A 24,330-nucleotide genomic window follows, 5' to 3' on the forward strand; every position below is an offset into this window, starting at 1 on the left:
CAAGTGTTACTTGTTACTGTGAAATTAACTTCACAAGACAAATTTCAGCACTTAAGGGTAATTAGTGATGGGAAATAAATGCTGGTCTTGACAACAACACCCACTTCCCTTGATTAATTCAAAAAATAATTATTAGGACTGTGGGATTGTGAAGAGATAGAGGTGAAGGAGAACATGTAACTGGGTGTTTAGGATGTTCAGGGTCTCAATAGGGTATAGGGTCTTGGTTATGGGTGTGTAAGGAGGCAAAAGAGTTATAGCAGTAAAATTTATCAATAAGTTTGAGATTTGTGGATTTATTAAGTGAAAAGTTTTACTTTTATAGGTCCATTGTGAGAGGAGTAACTCTTCACGTATTTGTTTCTGGGATGCGATTTGGAAGAAAACTAAACTTAGATAGAAATAAAGCTTTTGTACAATTAAGCTTTGGTGAATAACAAAGTAATCAATCAAAGGTGTAAAACACAGATTTACATTGTGGACCTTGTGTTGCCCTATTATGTATTTTCTTTTTAATTTATTTTATTTTCATGTACTAAATGATCTGTTTGAGCTGCTCGCAGATAAATACTTTTCACTGTACCTCAGTACACGTGACAATAAACAAATCCAAATCCAATCCAATCCAACACATTAAAATTTCAAACATTGTGTATTATCAAGGCAAGTAAAATAATGATTACAACTTTCCTGTTTTCTGGCTCATAATTTTGATGGAAATGTATTCATTGCTGGAGTGAGAAAGGAAACCAGACCCATCAATCCCACTGCTTCCATAGTCATGTGCCACCTACTCTGTTGACGGATTCTATCACAATCATTTAAACTCTTGTGGCAAAAATATGCAGAAATACTCCCAAATCTCAAGATTACCATGTAAACTCCAGAATATTGGACCTGGTCTACTGCCCTCTGCAAGCCAGCCAGCAGAGAAATTTGCTAACCCAGAACCACTAATCCTGCTTCCAAACACACATTAAGCTGTGTGGCTTGGCTATGACTATTGTAAGGAATAATAACAGACAGGGAAGCCCTAGATTTGATCACTACATGTGCTATATTACTTGATCTCAGCAGGACAGGCAATAAAGGTGCTGCAAGTAGCTTTGGTACCACTAGGTTAGGACTGAGGGGAAAAATAGCTGGAGTTTCTGCTCCTAATCAATTTCTCATTTAATGTGTGAACATTGGGCAAGGAAGGGACTATACTTGACTGCGATGTACCGAGGGATGAAATAATCCACTGATATTTACAGTCAAAACTAACATATGAACAAAGAGCACTCAGGGATTCAAAAGGAAATAATGCAATGGAGGGGGACAGTCAGAGAGAAAGAAAACTTGGCTATCTATAACAGCTAAGAAAAATTCAGAACGTATGTAAAAATAAAGTGCATTGTGTGTTCACACAAAAATAGTCACGCTTTTTATGCCAATGTTTGTCTTTGTAATTACCTTACGATCACAAAGAGAACATTGCCAACATATGTTACCTGATAAACCAAACCAAAATTATAGTATTAATTATCTCAGCAAATCACTAAGGATACATTTAAACTGTTTTGGTTCAGGTTTCAGCCAGGCAGAATTGAGTTTACAATTCTTGGTTAGAACAGTAATGATTTTTTTTATTTGCTCATGGGACGTGGGCATCGCTGGCATTTTTTGGCCATCCCTAATTGCCCTTGAGGGGGCTAAGAGTCAACCACATTGCTGTAGGTCTGGAGTCACATGTAGGCCAGACCAGGTAAAGATGGCAGATTTCCTTCCCTAAAGGACATTAGTGAACCAGATGGTTTTTTGTGACAAATGACAATGGTTTCATGATCATCATTAGACTTTTAATTTCTGATTTTTATTGAATTCAAATTTCACCATCTGCAATGGTGAGATTCGAACCCAGGTCCCCCTTGGGTTCCTGGCTTACTAGTTCAGTGACAATACCACTCTGCCACCGCCTCCCCATAATCTCGGCAGGACCTTGGCAGGAGCAAGCCATGGACACATCTGAATATAACTGTATCCAGAGCTCTACTACTCTAATTAAAGATGTAAATATTACCAAAGTAAGGAGGGGAAAATCCCTCTTTTAAAGTACCCCATTTAAGCTAACTGAAAACCCATCCACGTACAGAGCTAAAATCAGGCCCAAAGTGTTTAAATGGAGGTTATTTATGTGGGGATCACAAAGCGCAAGGGACTTGGGCCTGCTGGAAAAAATTCTGGCCTCTTCCTTCCCTTTGTTAACCTGATCACACTCCTTTCCCCCATTCTCCTTCTCTCTCCACTCCCCTTGGTCCAATTATTCCCTCATTTTACCTTAAGACTGGACTTGGCACTCACTCCCATGGGCAACACATTCTCAGATAAACTTGTAATTCCTCTCTACGACAGTGTACCTCCTGTGACAGATTTGTACTAGTGACTGAGTATTGGAAAGATCACACCTCAGACTTTCAAAAACTCAGTATAATTTAGGGAATAGGCAGCAGTTGCTGGGAAAATTGTTTGGAAGGCTTCATTTAACCTGCACTAGAACAATAATTTTGTTTTGTTTCATCTTTACATTGCAAATTTAAATATTTCTTTACAGATTGCTTGAACATAAGACATAAGGTTAATTTTATTGCACACTACATACTTATTGTCTTATTCATTACCATCACCTTCAACTAGATAGAAAATTCACTCAAACTCACTGCAAAATATTCTTCTCTAAGCCTGGTTCCACAAATGGCAGCAATTAATGATCCTATAATTCCAAAGTGGTCCACAGGATCTGCTTCTATGCGCTTACCTATCTCTATATCAATCCCAATGCAGCCAAACTCCTTAGTAATCGCAAAACAACAAGCAAAAAAGTCAAAGACATTTGATTTAATTGAGTTTTACAAAAAATGCTGCACCTGCATTTTAATCAGACCGCAAGCCGACTTTCAACCTTATCTTTCAACTTTGGACATTGCACAAGGCATTTTATCATCATTCAAAGAATACTTGGAAAAAAACAGATCTTTCATTGGAATCTAGCTTCTGCATTCAAATTAAATCTAAACACGGAGAAAACATTGCAAAAAATGAACAAGTTTCTCTGTTAAACAATAAAGCAATTTAGAGATGATTTTCTAGGCAACAAGCCATAGAGTGCATCTGCTTCAATTTAAACCCATGGCACAGGCTTATTATTGTTAAGTGCAGAACACAATTGTGTGATTTTTTGGGTCAGTCATAAGACTTTTCAGTCATCCTTCTGCCTCCCTATCTCTCTCTCTCTCTCTCTCTTCCTGCTCCTCTTCTTGGATTAGATTTTGTTTATTGTCACGTGTACCAAGGTACAGTGAAAAGTATTTTTCTGCGAGCAGCTCAACAGATCATTAAGTACATGAAAAGAGAAGGAAATGAAAGAAAATACATAATAGGGCAACACAAGAAACACAATGTAACTACATAACACCGGCATCGGGTGAATCATACAGGGGTGTAGTGTTAATGAGGTCAGTCCATAAGAAGGTCGTTTAGGAGCCTGGTAACAGCGGGAAAGAAGCTGTTTTTGAATCTGTTCGTGCATTTTCTCAGACTTTTGTATTTCCTGCCCGATGGAGGAAGTTGGAAGAGTGAGCAAGCCAGGTGGGAGGGGTCTTTGATTATGAGATTATCTGTCCCATTCCGTTTATACATTATTTTACAACTGGATTTCTGAAATATAAAATATATTGTAGTGAATTTTGTAATGATTAAAAATCCCTGGTTTCAATCTGTTCAGATATTTTCAGATTTGCAATTTTTTGTGCAAGGCTTTTCCCTCTTTCCCCTTGGCACCACCCTCATAGGACCATGGAATAATCATAGAATCCCTACAGTGCCTCCTCCCTGCTGAAAAGGATTATGTCTTTGGCCGGGCCTGGTGGGGGATTATTTTGAGCATATATGGCCAGATCCTATTAGTGGAGTCAGCTCCATTGAATGAGGTAAACGAGAAATGGGAGGCTGAATTGGGTCCTATTCTAGATGGTGAGCTATGGAGACATGCTCTTCATAGGGTCAACTTCACATCTTCTTGTGCTCGGCTTAGTCTGATCCAGTTCAAAGTGGTGCACAGGGCTCATCTGACTAAGGTGAGCGATGAGCACTTTTTTCTCTGGGATGGAGGACAGGTATGAGCGTTGTTCTTGGAGGACGGCTAACCACACTCCTACGTTCTGGTCTTGTTCCAAGTTAGTAAGTTTTTGGGTCTCTTTTTTAGCACCACGTCAAAGATACCTAATGTCGATCTGGAGTCATGTCCGCTGGTGGCCATTTGTGGCCATTTTGGGGGTATCAGACTCATTGGTGCTGCAGATCGGGGTGAAGCCAGATGCCCTGGCCTCTGCCTCGATAATAGCTGGAAATGAGTACTGCTCAGGTGGAGGTCTCCTACTCCATACAGTGCCTCGGCTTGGTTGGGGACCAAGTTCTTACATTTGCCGAAGGTCAAGTACACCATTAGGGGTTCGGTAGAAGGGTTCTACCTAAGATGATAGCCATTCATTTCCTTTTTTAAAGAGCTAGTCATTGTCAGTTGTTAAGGGATTTAGTTTAAGGTTGGGGGGGTTAACTTAATTAGTGCTTTGATTGTCATGTTCTTTGTCATTGTAACTTAAATTAACAGTTTTTAAATATTTTGCTTAGAATGAAAACTTTTTCAATAAACATATTTTTTAAAAAAAGAATAATCTACCCTATTATTCTAATGAATATACCAACAGCAGTACTCCAAATCATTACTAATTGACGCCACAATTCTGCTGAACTGGACCAAGAGCGTAGTGTGGAGCAGCACCATTTTAGTCAAATACATGGAATGCTTGAGCCTGAAATAAACCATGCCTGATTACAGCCACTTACTAATGAAAAGAATCCTACTTCTTGTTGTTCACTTCTCTTTTTTGGTTCCGGGATTAAAACACAGCTATTTCTTAGAATGTTAACCTTTTATTTGCTATCATTAAATGCTCAAATGCATAACAATGAACTCAATAGATCAAACATTCCCACTCTACAGACTGATGCCTGGTCTGCTAATTGCTTCCAGCATCTGAAAAGGTGGTGTGAGACCTTCTCTGTGACACTCTTACGCTTCTGTTCAGAGCTAGAAGTTGCAGGGGAGGAGGTACTGTGAAAGTAACTTTGGTGAGTTGCTGTAGTGTATTATGCAGATTGTACACATTACAGGTGCATCAGTGGTGCAGGTGAAGGTATTTAGTCCAGTGGCATAGGCACCAATTTAGTGAATTGCTTTGTCCTTGATGTTGTAGAACTCATGTTGGAGCAGCTATTCCTAAAAAGACACGGGATTTCTGTTCGATATCAATTTCAGCCTCGGGTCCTGTAGAATTTGGGCCACAGCAGAAACACTAACTATTCATTTATCTACCTGGGGTCCCTACAGATGTAGTGTTGGGAGAAGCCCGAAGGAAATTCCCGTGATAGTATTTGAGACTTGCAGGTACTAGAACTTAGATGTGAGACAAGCAATTTTACACCATGCATGAAATTGCACTTGATATAGTGCACAAAACGAATTAGGAAAATAAAGTTATGATAAACCATTATCTCATATTGTGAGGATTAGCCATTTATACATCCAAACACCAGTATTGCTAAGTCACAGATACAATCAAAATAGTTCAATGCATTGAGGTTTTAAATCATCTATGATCCAGACATATTCTTCTGCTAGTGCAAAGCAAAAATATTACAAAAAAGTCTGAGATAATTACAAATGCTCTAGGTGGTGCTTGAAAATGTCTTTCCTGCCCAAGTGGATTGTTTTTGACTAATGGTGTTATTGGATAACTGCCGATTTCAATACACAGACAGGAGATGCCACACTATATAATGTATTGCTGCATACCTAATCGTTTCTCCCAAATGGTTGAGAGTAACAACCTCTTCATTTCCCCACAAGGACCAGCCCTCCTCCTCCTGATCCGTCTCCAATGGTGTGTGGGAGATGTAACTTGGAGAAGATAGATTGTGTGGAGTCTCTTCCATTCTTCTGAGCACCCTCCACTCACAATGCTCATATCCATCCAACCCCTCCAAACCTGTGCAGAGTACAAATAGGGAAATTCTTTCTTTCCCCTAGAGATATACTTTGGAAAAATAACTAACACTTTAGCATTGGCAATATCCTTTAATACTGTACAGGAACTGGGTTGGTAACATGCGATGCATCTCAATGACTCAAAACATCATAAAGGAAGGGTTGAAAATACATTTCTTTCAGAAAATAACATTTTGGGATGCAGTACAAGAATAATATCAGTAATGTCATGTATTAAATGTAGACACTTGGGAGAAAAAAGGTAACTTTGGACATATGATTTGCAAAACTTTCCATCAGTTTTTCCTGATGCTGTAGAGTTTGTTGATGAAACTGATTGCTATGGTTAATTAACTCAGTTATCATTTTCACAGAGTCACAGAGGTGTTAATAGTGCAGGAGACGGCTATTCAGCACCCATTGTGTCTGCACCAGCTCTCCAAATGAGCATTCAGACTTTGTGCTATTCCTCCTGCCTTTATCCCGTATCCCTGCACAATGTTTCAATTCAAATAATCATTCACTTGAAGGCCTCCTCGATTGAACCTGCCTCCACCACACTTCCAGGCAGTGCATTCCAGTCCTGAATCACCGTGTGAAAAGGTTTTTTTCTCATATCACATTTGGTTTTTTTTTTGCAAATAACTTTAATGTCCTTGTTCTTGTACTCTCAGCCCCTATTAAAAAAGCTCAGGATACTGTACACTTTATTAACTGTTCTCTACACCTGTCCTGCCACCTTAAATGATCTATGCACAGTAACACCCAGATCCTTCTGTACCCTTTATGTATTACCTCACACTTCTCCGCATTGAACTTCATCTGCCACCTATCTGCCCACGCTACCAACTTGCCTTTGTCTTTTTGAAGCTCACACTGTCTTCCGCACAGTTTGTAATGCTTCCAAGTCTTGTATCATCAGAAAACTTTGAAATTGTCCCCTGCACATCAAGATCTAGATCATTAATGTATATCAGGAAAAGCAAGGGTCCCAATACTGACCCCTGGGAAACTCCACTATAAACCTTCCTCCAGTCCGAAAAATATCTCTGATTTCTATATCTCAGCCAACTCTCTATCAACTGACACTGTCCCTTTTACTCCATAAACTATACTTTTCTCAAGTCTGTTGTGTGGCAATGTATCCTTTTGAAAGTCCATGTACACATCAACAGCATTACATTCATCTATCCTATCTGTTACCTCTTCAAAAAACTCCAGCATGTTATTTAAACACGATTTCCCCTTTAGAAATCCACGCTGGCTTTTCCTCACCAACCCACATTTTTTTACGTGACGACTAATTTTATTCTGAATAACTGTTTCTGGAAGCTTCCCCGCCACTGAAGATAAGCTGACTGGTCTGTAATTTCAAAATACAATTACCAGGATGGTTGATGCAAACTTGCTGGACCTTGGTCCTTTTCTGTCCAACAATTCCCATGTCCCTTTATTATTCCTTAGGTGACAGTTTCCTGGGAAATGAGAATGCATGCTAGTCCTTGGCAGTGGCGTATGGAGGATTGAGATAGGTATTAGAATTGTGCTTTACAAAATCATTAGCTGATTCTAAATTGAGGGAAAATGAAAATACATAACTCAGGCAAAACAAATCAATATCAAATTCTTAAATTTTGGAGTTAAGACCAACCCAGTGGTACAATTCATTTCTTTGCCTATCTCTAAACAAAGCATGGGACAAGAACGGCAATATGATTTCAAGTCAAACTTACTGTTGCTAGTAGTAATATTGACCTCTTCGACTTGTTGAACATTAACATTGTCCTGAATGATCTGTGAAAGACCAACAGTTCGAACAGGAGGATCAAGGCCAACAGAACTTTCATTCACTGTCACATCACTGGCACCTGTAATTTGATTTGTGGGTGGCCCACCTATGGATCCTTCAAAATCGGTTGTTACATCGTCTACACAATCTGCATTTGGCTATAAGAAAAAGGACACAAGTTAAACAAGAAGTTCTCTCATGGTCCTGATAAATAAAACATAAACTATAGGTGTGGCAAATTGTGATTTCTCATAATTTCCACATTTAATGGGTTAACAATTGATTGAAGAGAACAGCTGGAAAGGTTGACGACTTTGAGGGCCATAGACACAAAACTGTTAATGGATGCGATAAATACAGCCTGAAACACTAAACAAAATAAATGAAACAGAATTGACAGTTTGTGGTTGCATTTTCAACCCAGGAGATAACGCCAATCAAGAACATTTTTTGCAAACCTTTTCATTCCTTATTTGGATGCAACAGACCAGACTGCATGTTAAACTGTGGCAGATGTTTCTCTTTTAGAAATAATTCAGAAAGTCCTGCCTCAAATCTCCCCTTAGCACTGTGAGGTGAGCAATGACCAGTGGTTACAGGCTAACCAATTTAAATACATCACTTTGCATAATCAACCCCCACATTATTTGCTAAAAAAGTCACTTGTTCAAACTCATTAAGTAAGCTGTGGTAAATGAATCTTACTTTCATCAAAACCTTAATATGCTGCAAACGATGACGCTTGTATTTATTTCTATTCATGGCCAAACTGAAGATGCAAGAGTTTCACTGGAGATCAGATTTATCTAACGATTTGGCTCAGCCCTTGCACAATATTGACATTGTTGCTTTGGTACTATTGGTTTTGTATTTAAAATTCCATAAATTAATGCCTTTTATACAATGCTGTGTTACCAAACTGCAGTACAGGGGTGAGGTAACACTGAACCACAATAATAAGGATTTGTTCATCAATATGCATTGAATCATGACGTGTTACTGTACTGGAATGTATACTACACATATGATTCTGTGCAAAATACAGAAATACAGCCAACCATTACATTTTTCTGTGCTTGGCTATAATTTCCCACTTCATTTGCAGGTTGAGTTGGACATGGTCAGATCCATGTAGTTAGGTCAGTCATCTGATAGTTCAATAAGTAAATACTGCACTTGGGGTGTAGCTGAACCATACAGAGCAGAAGGTTAAAGTTTTCAACTTTAGTCTTAAATTAATTAGCTGCTTTCAGCGTTAGCAGCAGTGCAAGTCGGGAAGCAGATATTTCCAGCAACATTTAAAATGACCCTTGATAGCTTTCAACTGAGGCAATATAGCGCAGTCGTGGCCAACCTGCAGCCCAGGGGCCATATGTGGCCGATCTCGGTAGAGTACGGCCCACAAGACACTTTAACCATTGCCCATGCGTAGGGTTGCCATATTCACTGATTTCCATCTGCTTAGTTGTTTTCCTACCGGAATGATTGAAGTGATACGCACATAAAGCAAGGACAAGTGAAGCAAGATGCATGCTGAATGCACACAACATTAACTTGAAGAGCCGTGCGCTCCCTCTGCATTCAAAGTGTAAATATTTATTTTGTTTTTACCATTTGAGTTTAATGATAGTTCTATTAATATTTAATGATTAATCATTTTCTATAACTTGTTATAAAATATTTGGTGCGTATTAAATGCCCTTAATCTTAAAAATGGGGGTCATGGTTAGTGAACCAGCCTGATTCCAAACTTGCGGCCCACTGAGATGAAGGAGGGCCACACATATGGCCCACTCACTAGCCTAGGTTGCCCATCACTGGTATAGTTTTATGAGGCATTTTCTTGGATTAACATATAGGTTTCCACACTTTAAACACTTTGAGTGTGCTTCTAGTTGGTTCTGAACTGCTAAAGTGCTTCTTAAGAAGGAGAAGCAGAGACTGCACAGGAGAAAAGAGCAAAAAGCTGCAGCTGAAAGGATACAGAGGAAAGCTCCAAGGAATTTACAGGCCCAGGACAACATACCTGTATTTATCTAAGGAGCAGAGTATACAGAGGTTTCAATTCTATGTAATGCAAGATGACCTACAACTAACTGCCACAGTTAACACCGCAAAACTTGTTGCATTCAAGGTTACTGCAGCCCTTAATCTATTTGTCCCGGACTCCTTCCAGACTCTCACAGGCAATATCAGCAGATCAGTTAGCTGCAGTTCTCGCCTGAATTAAGTACATGGCTGATGCTCTGCTTGATGAAGAAAACAAGTTAATAATTCTCCTCTGGTTGTCTGGAAGCTGCAGGATAAGATTTTGGGGTTCACGTGATTATCGGCTTCCCCAAGTGTGACTGCATTATGTTGCCTCATTCAAACAACCCTACTGCCTTTATGAATCACAAGGGCTTTTTAAATGTGCAAACCGTGTGCCATCATCAGCAGTGCGCCTTGGCACCTGCCATGCAACTTCAATATTGAGTCAATCAGCCATCCCTACTCTGCCCTTTCCAACAAATGAGATAAGAGCAAGTTACTGCGGATGCTGGAATCTGAAACAAAAGCAGAAAATATTGGACACTCGCAGCAGGTCTGACAGTATCTGTGGAGACATGAGGGAGCTAACATTTCGAGTCTGGATGACTCACGGTCAAACATTTGTCAACAAGTGAAATATTGACTGCTTGTGGACAAGTGACTGCAGCTTAGTAAAGAAGCAGACAATTTCCAAGAGTTGCCAAAGCTCTATCTCCAAATATGAACATTTTTGGCACCAGCTGGTCAAAAGAACAATTATTCACACTCTCTGACCTTCACAATTTGCAGCTCTAGTGGAACATAGTCATATAACTATCTAACATCAAGCTCAAATAAGCTGAATTTTAACTTTCAGACCTGTTCACAATTAAGAAAACTGGCAGTAAGAGACTATAGTAGCTTCAATAGTGCACTTGTCCCGGCTAATGCATTTGCATCTGAACTTCTGAGTTCAGTGATCAATTAAACCAAGCAACCTAGATGATGGCCCTCATTAGTCCCTTTCAGGAGGCAGCCCAGACATGATGCAGTGGCCTCCAAGGGACTGCAAGGGGATTCAGTTCTTCGTGGACAGAAGGAAGAAGGCAGCCACTGACAGAAAGCAAATATAGTTGGAAGAGAAAATGAAATGAAATGAAAATCGCTTATTGTCACAAGTAGGCTTAAAATGAAGTTACTGTGAAAAGCCCCTCGTCGCCACATTTCAGCGCCTGTTCGGGGAGGCTGGTACGGGAATGCTGGCCGTGTTGCTGGCCTGCCCTGGTCTGCTTTAAAAGCCAGCGATTTAGCCCAGTGTGCTAAACCAGCCCATAGAGGCAGAGGTCAGTAGGAGTGTGGTACTTCGCTCCAGGAAACAGTACCACAAAAGGTTCCATGATCTCATCGGGGCAGGAAAGGTGAGTAGCAAGGCACATTCAAGTACAAGGCCCCTTACTCAACCTCCCCGTGCCTTTGCATGCTCATCTCTCAACATACCAACACACCTCCAGCTGCACCTATCCCTCTCAGTTGAGATATGTCCTCACATCCTCATCTGACCAACCATGGTTGACACCCACACTCATTGTATTGCAATGTCAAACCCATCCCTCATAGTGGGCCTCCATAAACATATTTCCACCTTTCCCAAACATTCCTTCATCTCATCAGGGATGGAAAGGGAAGTGGCGCAGCACATTCAAGTTTTGACTTTGCTACCACACCTTTACCATCTTTCATGTATCATCCTTGAGGTTCCCTTGAAATAATGGAACTGAAGGAGACTGAAGGAGACCAATGTGGGTTACCATCATGCCCAGCCACGTTAACTGGTCATAAAAACCCTCAGGTCAGATGTAAATATTGTGACTGGGTTAAAAGCAGAGCAAAACTGGCTATCCATGTGACACTGTGTGCTATTAAACACAGAATTGCATTCAACCACAATCTGTAACCTTATGGCCCGGCATATCCCTTATCCATTAAGCTAGATCAGGGCGGCACAGTGGCGCATGTTTAGCACTGTTGCCTCATGGCGCTGAGGACCTGAGTCCGATCTTGACCCGGATCACTGTCTGTGTGGAGTTTGCACATTCTCCCAGTGTCTATGTGGGTCTCACAACCACAACCCAAAGATGTGGAGGGTAGGTGGATTGGCTACGCTAAATTGCCCCTTAATTGGAGAAATGTTTTAAAAAGTTAGGAAATCAACTCTCGTTCAATGAAGAGTGCAGTAGGGTATACCAGGAGCAGTACCAGGCATACCGAAAAATGATGTGCCAAGCTGATAAAGCTATATCACAGGTCTACATGCATGCCAAAACAACAGAAATTGACCCTACAATCAACAAATCATATCAAAACTCTGCAGTCCTGCCACATTGAGCCATGAATAGTGGTGGGCAATTAAACAAACTGGAGAATGAGATTCCACAAATATCCACATTCTCAATGATGCAGAAACCAGCGTGTCAATGGAAAAGGTTGTAGCATTTGCAGCCATCTTCAGCCAGAAGCGGTGGGCGATCCATCTCAGCTTTCTTGAGGTTCCCAGCATCATAGGTGACCGCATTCGGCCGATTCAATTCACTCCACATGATAAAACAAACCTTTGTTGGTAAAAGATACAGAAATGCTAAGGGCCCTAATAATATCCCAACAGTAGTGCTGAAGAAGTAGTAGTGCCCCAGAACTAGCTGCACCGCTAGCCAATCTGTTCCAGTACAGCTACAACACTGACAAAGAACAAAGAACAGTACAGCACAGGAACAGGACCTTTGGTCTTCCAAGCCTGTGCCGATCATGATGCGCAAATTTTAAAAAAAAAGTCTTCTGCCCTTACTCGGTTCGTATCCCTCTAATTCCTCCCTATTCATGCATCCATCCCGATGCCTCTTAAATGTTGCTAATGTGCCTATTTCCACCACATCCTCTGGCAGCACGTTCCAGGCAACCACTACTCTCTGCATGAAAAACCTACTCCGCACATCTCCCTTAAACTTTCCCCATTTCACCTTGAACCTATGCTCTATTGTAATTGATACTTCCACCCTTGGAAAAAGCCTCTGACAGTCCACCATCATAATTTTGTAGACCTCTATCAGGTCTCCCCTCAGCCTCCGCCTTTCCAGTGAAAACAATCCTAGTTTATTCAACCTCTCCTCATAGCCAAAACCCTCGAGACCAGGCAACATCCTGGTGAACCTTCTTTGCACTCCCACCAAAGCTTCCATGTCCCTGATAATGTGGTGACCAGAACTGCACGCAATACTTCAAATGCGGCTTAACATCTACCTGACATTGGTAGAAAATTGCCCAAGTACATCCCGTCCACAAAAAGCAGTAGAAATCCAATCCAGCTATTTACCATTCCATCAGTTAATTCTTGATCATCACTGAAGTGACAGAAGATGTCATTGACAGTGCTACCTATCTGCACTTATACAGCAATAACCTATTCGCTGATGCTTCATTTCAGTTCCGGCAGGGCTATCTGGCTCTTGACCTCATTTCAGCCGTCGTCCAAACATGGATTAAAGAGCTGAGCTCAAGAGGTGAGGCGAGAGTGGCTGCACTTGAAATCAAGACAACATTGAATCTATTATGGCATCAAGGAGTCCAGTAAAATTAAAGTCAACAGGAATCAGTGGGTTGGAGTTACACCTAGCACAAAGGAAGATGGTTGTAGTTGTTGGAGGCCAATCACCTCAGTCCCAGGACATCACTGCAGCAGTTCCTCAGGGTAAGTTCAAACCATGTTTTATCAATGGGCAGCACGGTAGCCTATGTGGCTAGCACTGTGGCTTCATAGCGCCAGGGTCCCAGGTTCGATTCCCCGCTGGGTCACTCTCTGTGCGGAGTCTGCACGTTCTCTCAGTGTCTGCGTGGGTTTCCACAGGGTGCTCTGGTTTTCTCCCACAGTCCAAAGGCGTGCAAGTTAGGTGGATTGGCCATGTTAAATTGCCCTTAGTGTCCAAAAAGGTTAAGAGGGGTTATTGGCATTGAGTGGAAGTGAGGGCTTAAGTGGATTGGTGCAGACTCGATGGGCCGAATGGCCTCCTTCTGCACCGTATGTTCTATGTATCTATGTATGTATCAATTACTTTTCTTCCATCATAAGGTCAGAAGTGTGGATGTTTGCTGATGATTACAGTGTTCAGCACCACTTGAGACTCCTCAGCTTTTAAAGCAGTCTGTTCCCAAAGAGACCTGGACAACATTCAGGCTTGGGCTAGTAAGTGACAAGTAACATTTGTGTCAGATAAGTGGCAGGCAATATCCACCTCCAACATGAGGGAATCTAACCATCACCTCTTGACATTCAATAGCATTACCATCACTGAATCCCGGGGGGTTCACTATCAAAATCCTGGGGGTTACCATTCACAAGAAACTTAACTGAACTAGCCAAATAAATATGACAGCAGGTCAGAAGCTGGAAATTCTGCAGCAACTAACTTATCGCCCGGCTCCCCAATGTCCACCATTTACAAGGCCCAGTCAGAAGTGTGATGGAATACTCTTCCCTTGCCTGGATGAATGCAGCTCCAACAACACTGAAGAATCTCAACATAATGCAGGACAAAGCATCCCACTTGATTGGCATCCCATGCACCACCTTAACATTCATTCCCTTCATCACTGACACACAGTATTATCGGTGTGCACCATCGACAAGATGCACCGCAGCCACTTGCCAAATCTCCATCGACAGCACCTTCCATACCAGCGACCACTGCTATCTAGAATAGGGTTTTCAAATTGCTGGTCGTGACCGGAGGGTGGGTGTTGGGAGGGTTGTGGTGCCATCAGTTGTAGGAGAAATGTCCATTGGCCGCGACCAGCTTTTAAGTTGAGAATACCACGATCGGCCTTTAAATGTGAACAATGCAATCTTCCCACCAAAAGCAGCGGCATAGAACAGGTCACGTGCCCGGCATGTACACCGACGTCACGCACCCTATACATCCATGCTTTTGGCGCGAAATCAAGGAGGAGAGAATCCTCCATTTTCTACCTGCCAGCAAAGAAGGTAACAGGATTGTGAAGAACTGAAGATGGATTGTTTTGTTATAAGGAAGAGAGAGCCAGAGATATAAACAAGCCAGGATCTCACAACTAAATCTACAAGAGAGAGCTGGGCAGGAGAGTCTACAGCAAGACAAAGCAGTGCTGGTGTGAGCTACATAAAGAGCTCCAAGGTCTCTTGTGAAGAGCCTACTAAGAAGAAACTGAAATCGGGAACAAAGCGGTATAAAGATGATTTCTTAAGGTATGGCTCAGTTCATTGTGCCAATGCAAATCAAGATACAAAGCCTATGTGTGCTATTTGCAGGGAATTACTGGCAAATGAGAGCTGGATGCTATGTCTTATCTTGCAGACATCTTTTCAATTCTAAACAAACTGAACCTCAAATTGCAAGGGAAGGATGATGATTGCTTTTGGCACTGATGCCTTCCAAAAGTAATTGAAAGTTTGGCAAGTGTAATTTCAAAGCCAAAACTACTACATGTTCCCCACACTGCTATGATACGTCAAAGAAAACAGTATTAGGAAAGGAATGTCAATACACTTGCAAGCCTTATTCAATCGCATCTGGCAGCGCAGATCAACAGTTTTTGTCGCTACTTTCCAGAGAAGAAGTTTCCGATTTTAAAAGAGGTGGGTGAAAATTTCATTTGCGCTTGAGACCCCAGAATTAATTATTAACAGCTGACTCCACATGAAGAGACTGAACTTCCGCACCTCATCTGTGGCAGCACATTAAAAACATGGCACATATTCATGAGGCTGTCAGCATTCTGTAGTATCTCCAAGCAGTATCCAGTGCTGAGTAAAACAAGCATTCTGTTGCTATTGCCCTTCGCAACAACCTACATCTGTGAGATTGCATTTTCCGTCCTCACAAAGATGAAGACAGCACAAAGGAATCGGCTGAACTCTGCGCCTGACATGCGCAATGCCCTCTTCCCCTGTGAATCTGACTGGAGTGAGATTGTGAGAACCAAGCAGGCTCATCTGTTGCATTAAATGTAAGCAAAAATGGTGTGTCGTGAAGGTCAGCTGGCGTGGGTCCTGAAGGTTGGCCGGTTGTCTCGGAAAAAAAGTTTGAAAAACACTGATCGAGAAAGATAAGGGATTGGATTGGATTAGATTTGTTTATTGTCGCGTGTACCGAGGTACAGTGAAAAGTATTTTTCTGCGAGCAGCTCAATAGATCATTAAGTACACGAGAAGAAAAGGGAATAAAAGAAAATAAATAGGGCAACACAACATATACAATGTAACTACACAAGCACTGGCATCAGATGAAGTATACAGGGTGTCGTGTAAATGAGGTCAGTCCATAAGAGGGTCATTTAGGAGTCTGGTGACAGTGGGGAAGAAGCTGTTTTTGAATCTGTTCGTGCATGTTCTCAGACTTCTGTATCTCCTGCCCGATGGAAGAAGTTGGAAGAGTGAGTAAGCCGGGTGGGAGGGATCTTTGATTATGCTGCCTGCTTTCCCCAGGCAGCGGGAGGTGTAGGTGGAGTCAATGGATGGGAGGCAGGTTCGTGTGATGGACTGGGCGGTGTTCACGACTATCTGAAGTTTCTTGCGGTCCTGGGCCGAGCAGTTGCCATACCAGGCTGTGATGCAGCCCGATAGGATGCTTTCTATGGTGCATCTGTAAAAGTTGGTAAGGGTTAATGTGGACATGCCGAATTTCCTTAGTTTCCTGAGGAAGTATAGGCGCTGTTGTGCTTTCTTGGTGGTAGCGTCGACGTGGGTGGACTAGGACAGATTTTTGGAGATGTGCACCCCTAGGAATTTGAAACTGCTAACCATCTCCCACTCGGCTCCGTTGATGCTAACAGGGGTGTGTACAGTACTTTGCTTCCTGAAGTCAATTACCAGCTCTTTAGTTTTGCTGGCATTGAGGGAGAGATTGTTGTCGCTACACCACTCCACTAGGTTCTCTATCTCCCTCCTGTATTCGGACTCGTCGTTATTCGAGGTCTGGCCCACTATGGTCGTATCATCAGCAAACTTGTAGGCAGCAGACACATTGGAACACCACCACCTGCAAATTCCCTGCCAATCACACACCATCCTTTCTTGGAACTATACAGTTGAATCTTCACTGTTGACAGATCAAAATCCTGAAAATCCCTTTCTGACAGCACTGTTGGTGTACCTAAATCAATTGGAATTCAGTGGTTCAAGACTCAGCTCCACCTTCTCAATGGCTTCAAATGCTGGTTTTGCCAGTGATACTCACATCCTAAGACAGAATTTTTAGAAACTTCAACAACAAACTACTGCTTTAAAGTCCAGGTTTCCAACACACTGCTGGTCTCCCCCTGCTTCTAGCGGATCTGAAAGTTAAATTTCAACCCTGTCCCTTTATTCATAAAACCTAGCATCCCAGAAGTCTTTTTAACAGCCTTATCAAGCTGGCTCGTCATCTTCAAAGATTTGTGTATGTGGACCCTCGGGTCTCTTTGTTTCTGCTCCCCATTTAAAATTGCACCACAAAGTTTGCATTGGCTTCCCTCATACTTCCTTCAAAAATGCATCATTTTTAATTTCTCTGGATAAATTTTTCCAGCCAAGTGTTTGTCCAGTTTGTCTATGTCATCCTGAGGTCTCTTACTATCCTCCTGATTGTTTACAAAGCTTCCACATTTTGTGTCATCTTTGAACTTTGAAATATTGCCTTTATATCTAAATCCAGGTCAGTAATATATATCAAAGAAATGTGGAATTATAACTAAACTGGGGGACACCATTTGTCTGTAGTCTGAGTACATCTGCTTTTATTTCTCTTTGCCTGTGTTATGTTCACACAGACAGTGTCCTTTTATATCCCATGGACTTTAATTTTGATAAGTCTGCTGCATGGCACTTTGTCAAATACCTTTTAGTCCATATATCAAACATCATTATTTCACTGAAGAATTCAATCAAGTTTGTCAGACATGATTTATCGTCTTAACAAGTATGAAAATCTGTCATTTACTAACCCACATTCTTCCAAGTAACAATTCATTTAGCACTGGATTGTGGTCAATAGTATTTTCCATCAACAGACACTGGGTTGACTAGTCTATAGTTACTAGGTTTACCGCTCACCCCTTTTTGAATATCAGTCCTGTTTATGGAAGTTGTTCTCTAAATCCACCTCTGCACTTCTATTGCCACTTATGAAAACTGCAGAAAACCCATATCATTTGAACTAGCCATCAGCAATTTGAATAATCTCTTCCTTTCAAGTTCAGAAACTATTTTTATTATGTCAATGTGAAATATCTTGTGAATTTATTTTTAAATATTAAAGTTCCGTGTGCATGCATATTGTACTTCCTGAGTGAAGAAAAGTGACATAAACCAGCATCCAGAAAACCTGAAGTACTAATAGTCTCAGACCAGATATCAATCTGGAAATGTTCTTGCATTTCCAGGCAAGCGTGAAGGCATTAGTAAGGATGCACAAGCAAAATAAAAATAATCTCTAACAAAGGGAGAGTAGTGTTAAAAGCAGGTACAGTATGATCAATGACCTATCATCAGAACTTGAAATACTAACTCTGTTTCGTTCTCCACATATGCTCCCTGTGAATCCAACAGGAACCCCAAAACAGTTTTTATGCTGTCGGAATTTCCCATTCCGATTGTCCCCACCGCCAGCCAATGACGTAATGGGGTTCCTATCATGCAAGTTCGGGAATCCCCTTATCGTACAGTTTAATAAGTATAATAACACCAGGTTAAAGTCCAATAGGTTGTTTTGGAATCACTAGCTTTCGGAGTGTAGCTCCTGGCATCAGGTGATTCACCTGATGCAGGAGCTACGCACCGAAAGCTAGTAATTCCAAAAACATCTGTTGGACTGTAACCTGGTGTTGTAAGACTTCTTACTGTGCCCACACCAGTCCAATGCCGGCATCTCCACTTTAATATCATTAGTAGGCTTTCTCACTCCATTATTCCCCCTCCTACTGATTGGCAGGGATTATATCAGGTTTTGACACATGGGGATCTGGGGACAGGTCTCCCTGGGGTGCATGGATAAGTACAATCCCAGGGAGGAAGAGGGTTTTGCCCGGGTAGTACTCAGGCTTTGCCAGCGGGTTGTGCTGGAAAGGGGTCTTCTGTGTCCGTGGGATCTTTTTCTTATTTTAATTTATTCTTTAAGATCCCCAGGGAGCCATTGATCTCATGAAGATCAAGGATGCTGACAGAGCAGGCTCATGTCATTGGGCCTGCCTCCAGGAGTTTTTGGCCAAGTGTAAAATATATGGCGGGTAAGGCCGGCAGTGGAGTTGGTTGGCTACAGACCGTTTTTCTCGCCCGAGTTGATACTTAGTTAAAAAAAAACAGAAGTTAATTTTTCTTCAATATCAAAAACACAGAAAAGTAATGCGATGAATTGAACAAAGATATATTATAGATTATACAGTGAAGAAGGAGGCCATTCGGCCCATCGAGTCTGCACCGGCTCTTGGAAAGAGCACCCTACCCAAGGTCAATACCTCCACCCTATCCCCATAACCCAGTAACCCCACCCAACACTAAGGGCAATTTATCACGGCCAATCCACCTAACCAGCACATCTTTGGACATATCTGCAACAATGCAGGATATAAGTTCTCATTTCTTATTTTAGGAATCCACATCACATTCTGTTAGTTTCTTCACAGCAATGTATATGATGGATAGCATGTTGAAACCCAGGAACATAATAAATACAAAAAATCTTATGCCTCATTAGAAATATTTTTGATTTTCAATTGGAGCCTGGCACATTTTGAAGGTACAAACTGCACTTTGCTAAAATAGAAAATATTTTAATTTCTGAACATAATCTAAACAGGGAAACCAAAAAGTCAACTGGCTCCAACAGCATGCCCATCTTGTAACCACAGTTCAAACAGAGTTATTAATTACATTAAGACAAATACTCAAGACACACACCATTACTTGTGTCACTGTGCGTGTGTTTTATACAAAATATATACACATACATGTGCTTTAAAAAGGCACACAAACAGAAATGAATAAAGACATTCAGATCTGATCAACATCCGTGATTTTACTGATAATATTTGAGCGCCCTACCGGAATTCCTAATGCTTTCAGAATATTCATTTTGCACATTGGACATGTGCGGTGATCTAGGAGCCATGGATCCACACACGTCTTATGGAAAATATGTCTGTAACACACAATACATAAATTTCAATCAACCATCAAAGAATTTTAAGGAACTAAGTACAAAATAGTAACTATCACTCTTAGATTAAAGGCTGCAGACTGAAAACAAATGACTTATACATGTATTCTAGAATAGCTGATTTGCAACTAATAAATTCAGAGTAATCACATCTGTATTGTTGTTAATTTTCTAACTCAATTTTCTTCACTTGTAGTTTATTTGTCTTTGGTGAAATCGAACAAGGTAACCTTCATTTCACCATGGAGTCCTAGATGAGCAGTATTTCCATCAGTGACAATATATTTCATTGTAGTGGTGGTCAAAAAGACTTGAAGGGGCTCACACTTGAAATTTATTTTTATTCCCTCCCCCAAACCCCTCAAACAAGGGGAAGAGGACTGTGCAGAAGTCGGCCATTCAGTCCATCGAGTCTGCAACGACCCTCCAAAACATCACCCTACATAGGCCCACTCCCCTGCCTATCGCCGCCTAACATGCACATCTTTGGACACTAAGGGGCAACTTAGTATGGCCTGTCCACCTAACCTGCACATCTTTGGACTGTGGGAGGAAACCGGAGCATCCAGAGGAAAACCCACGCAGACACGGGGAGACCATGGGGTAGTAAGGTCAGGTTGGAGGGGCGAGTATTTGAGTGATTGGGATTATTGGTTTTGAAGCTTAGTTGAGCTAATCACAAAGTTAAATAGGTCATTAAACTGTGTCACATTTCAAAGTAAGTTAAGTCGCACGTATCTTGCCACCGAGTTCAGTGTCAGAGACTTTCATGGAGGAGCCCCAGCAGCTCAAACATGCTCACTGGAAGCTTAAACTTCCCTGGAAACTTCCACGCACATGCATACACATCAGGACTTCCGCAGGGTCCTGATGTGCATCTTCCATCCCATCCCTGATGATCAGCAGACTGGAAGATGTGGGCGTAAATTTGATGTACCTTTTCAACAACTTAATTTCTAGATATGTGCTCTGGAAATTGTCATTTGGACACTCTTTTACATGAAGATTATTCGTTTTCAGATGGTGTCTGTAAGTTAGTCAGTTATCAGCTGAAATAAATTGCATACCTAAATAATAAAATTTGTTAGCAGCAGATATCACAGGCTGAAAACTATTCAGCTCAGTGATACTTTGACATTTTTTTTCAAATACTTTATGTGCTTTTCTTAGAACGTTCGAGATAAAAACAACCATCTTACTCCACTGGTTACACCACCAAAGGAAAATTACAATGGTTTAAACAGGGCACAATTCTACTTAAAAGTATAGCTGCATTAAGCAAGGCATTGGAAGGGGTTGGGTTGATGCTTAGCAGATGTGAAACCCACAAGTATGGATTCTCGGATGTTCTGCCAAGTGTAAAAGCACTGCTCAATTTCAATTTTTCGATTTTGTTTCCTGGCCAGATTCAGAAGTTGACTGACTGTCGAGCAGGTAGGCAGTGCCATTGGCGCAGAAGTGAGTCGGCTATAACTGGGGCGCGAGTTGAATATTGGAGGTGGAGAGGTGAGTTAGTCATTGGAGGTTGGACATAGAGGAGGCGGTGGAGGGCATCGTACATCACACCACCGGTAAGCCCAGAAGTGGAGCTGGGTTGTGCTAACGATCCAAAACTCAATTGTTAACTGCCCACCCTCTCCCAACCAAGCTGTTCCTGGGGAATAAACTTCTTCTCTATTGCTCTCCACAATGAGATGATGACTGATCTGCTGCCTAACTTATCATACCCATCTTATCTCATATCTCTTAATCTTACATATTCCCTGATTCATTTCATATTTATCTAATCTTATAAGTTTGCCACGGAATATTAACATCCGGAGCAAACATTTTGGAAATAATTCACATTAGTTTGATGATTCCACGTTAGTTTTGCTGCCAAATCGTTCAGTCAAGATTCCTTTTTTTGAAGAGCATGTTTTTCAAGCAAAATATAAATGGATTACACTGAATGCTATCTATCGATTGCAAATGTGTAACTGTAGTTTCACGTGTAAATTATTAGAGGAAAAGAGAATATTCAGAGGATGTGACAAATAATCTAGAATTGGTTAACTTGAGAAGCCACAAATAAAACATTTATACTAGCCAACAAGAATCTGGAAAATTAGTTTCATATTTTACCGCAAAACTACAGTTACACATTTGCAAAAGATCGATAATAAAGTCCAAACCATTTATATTTTGCTTGAAAAATCTACTCTTTAAAAAAATAATTTTGGCTGTGTAAAGTTTGGCAGCAAAACCGTACGTCACACAGGACCATCACACTAATGCGAAATATTCCCAAAATGTGACAAATATACAAGAAATGCTGTTGCTAGGTGTAATGTTACTAGCTTCCTAACAGCTGCACAATGTTGAAAATAAGCATGCCTGAGTAATTTTATTCTGGACTAAAGTTACCCTGACATGAATCATAATTTGCCATCTTTTCTTTCTCTGTCTGCATACAACGTAAAATTGAATGCCTGCTGCAAAAGAAAGCACAAATTCAGCTTTTTAAAAGTCCAGCAAGTCTTTCAAATCAATTTGTAGATGGATTCCAGGTCTAGTCTGAGGAAATCATAACATATGTTGCCATCACCAAAGTATGCATTATTAAAATAACCCAGGAATAAAACATCTGCGAGGCACCTGGAACAGCTGGGATACATCTAACAACTTTTATGGAAGAAAGTGGAAAAAAATGGATGATGTCCAGGTTAACATAATAGGAGTTTCATCAAATGCAGGTATTACTGCCAAGTACTTAATGTTAGCAACCTGTCATCTCAAATAGTCAGAAAAGACAAATATAAAGTTGGTATTTATCAACTAACTAGCTTAACATATGTAGTGAAGGAAATGTCCAAGAATATTTTACAAGGTGGAATCAATATTCATTTAGTATACAGATGTTGTAAGATTTAGACACCATGGATCCACAAACAATAAAAAGCTCACCCATCATAAGCCTATTGGCATTCTCTGAAATGTAAACTAAATTAGTGGATGTGGTCATTCAAAGGATACAATTTTTTGGTTGATGGTGTTATCAGAATTGGTTTGGATTAGGGATCAGAAGTATTGAAAATTATGTAGGGTCCCCTATTGTTCACAAATGATACGGAGCGGAATTTTTTATGCAATAACTTTTGACAATATTAATCTAAGTGGGCAGTTGAATAGTAATAAAACCACAGCTCTAGAAAATTGATATAAATATTTCATACTATCTCTCATGGAGAAACTGTGTAAACAAAGGCGTACTTACTAAGGCAACTTACCGACATGGTAAAATTCGCACAACATCATTTGGTTTGTAGCCTTCAATACAAACAGCACAATTATCAAAGTCTGACTCAGTTTCCTGAGGGGAGGAAAAATATAATTAAAGGGATAGAATTAAAACTATGCACGACCACATTGTTCTAAGTAATCCATGTAAGTGATCCACTAGGGCTTTCTTCTATGGTTAACAATTATACAAATATAAAACATAATGCATTATAAGGAAACTGGAAATATAATTTGCAGCAACGGTAAAATCTCAGAGATGGTTCATTTGAACAGCATCCTTTGGGCCTAACTGGAATTCTACTGTGTCTTAGCACAGTAGAAATTTGGGACAGCTGATCACTGCCCACGGTGCAAAGAGAAAAGAAAAAGATAAGTCACTCTCGCGTCCTGGTCTTGTTTGCTAAAACTGCTCATTATTCCAGAATCATCATGGAATACAAAGATAACCCCCAGCTTACTTTCATTTCTGTAAGCTGTCTTCTTATACACGTGCATCCTCCCCAGTCCTCTCCACCCACTCCTCCAACAAAAAGTGTGAGCAATTCATGGAATTCTTTGTCACTAAGGATGAGAGAATCCGAACAGCTGCATCTGCCACACCATTCCCTCCCACTATTCCAGCAGACCATACATCCTCAGTCTAAAATTACCCCTGCCCTAGCCTTGAATGCGCACCATTCTCTAGTTCCTTTCCCATCTCCCTTCATGCCTACTCCAAGCTCATCTTGTCCATAAGACACACCTTCTGCTCTCCTGACCATTCCCATTAAACTGACCACCCAATTTTCCTTTGTGGTTCTCGTGTAACCAAGCTGGTCAACGGCTCGCTCCCTTTTTAAGTACTGAGCTTCTCTCCTTTAGATCATAGAATTTACAGTGCAGGAGGCCATTCGGCCCATCAGGTCTGCACCGGCCTTGGAAAGAGTACCCTACCCAAGCACTATCCC

At 41.0% G+C, this 24,330-nt stretch overlaps 1 protein-coding gene across 4 annotated transcripts in view; it reads right to left on the bottom strand.

Annotated features, from left to right (window-relative positions):
- rnf150a (ring finger protein 150a) overlaps positions 1-24,330 on the bottom strand; it is a 175,889-nt gene that overhangs the window by 77,060 nt on the left and 74,499 nt on the right. For 2 of the 4 annotated variants that reach the window (XM_072495628.1, XM_072495627.1), the window contains 4 exons: positions 23,371-23,453; positions 19,987-20,083; positions 7,819-8,032; positions 5,894-6,086 (listed from right to left, as the gene is read on the bottom strand). In XM_072495628.1, coding sequence (XP_072351729.1) covers positions 5,894-6,086; positions 7,819-8,032; positions 19,987-20,083; positions 23,371-23,453 — 587 coding nt within the window. The remainder of the gene's footprint in view (positions 1-5,893; positions 6,087-7,818; positions 8,033-19,986; positions 20,084-23,370; positions 23,454-24,330) is intronic. The other 2 variants (XM_072495629.1, XM_072495630.1) reach the window with 2 other exon arrangements.

This window comes from Scyliorhinus torazame, chromosome 3, assembly GCF_047496885.1.
Source record: "Scyliorhinus torazame isolate Kashiwa2021f chromosome 3, sScyTor2.1, whole genome shotgun sequence".
Classification (NCBI taxonomy): domain Eukaryota; kingdom Metazoa; phylum Chordata; class Chondrichthyes; order Carcharhiniformes; family Scyliorhinidae; genus Scyliorhinus; species Scyliorhinus torazame.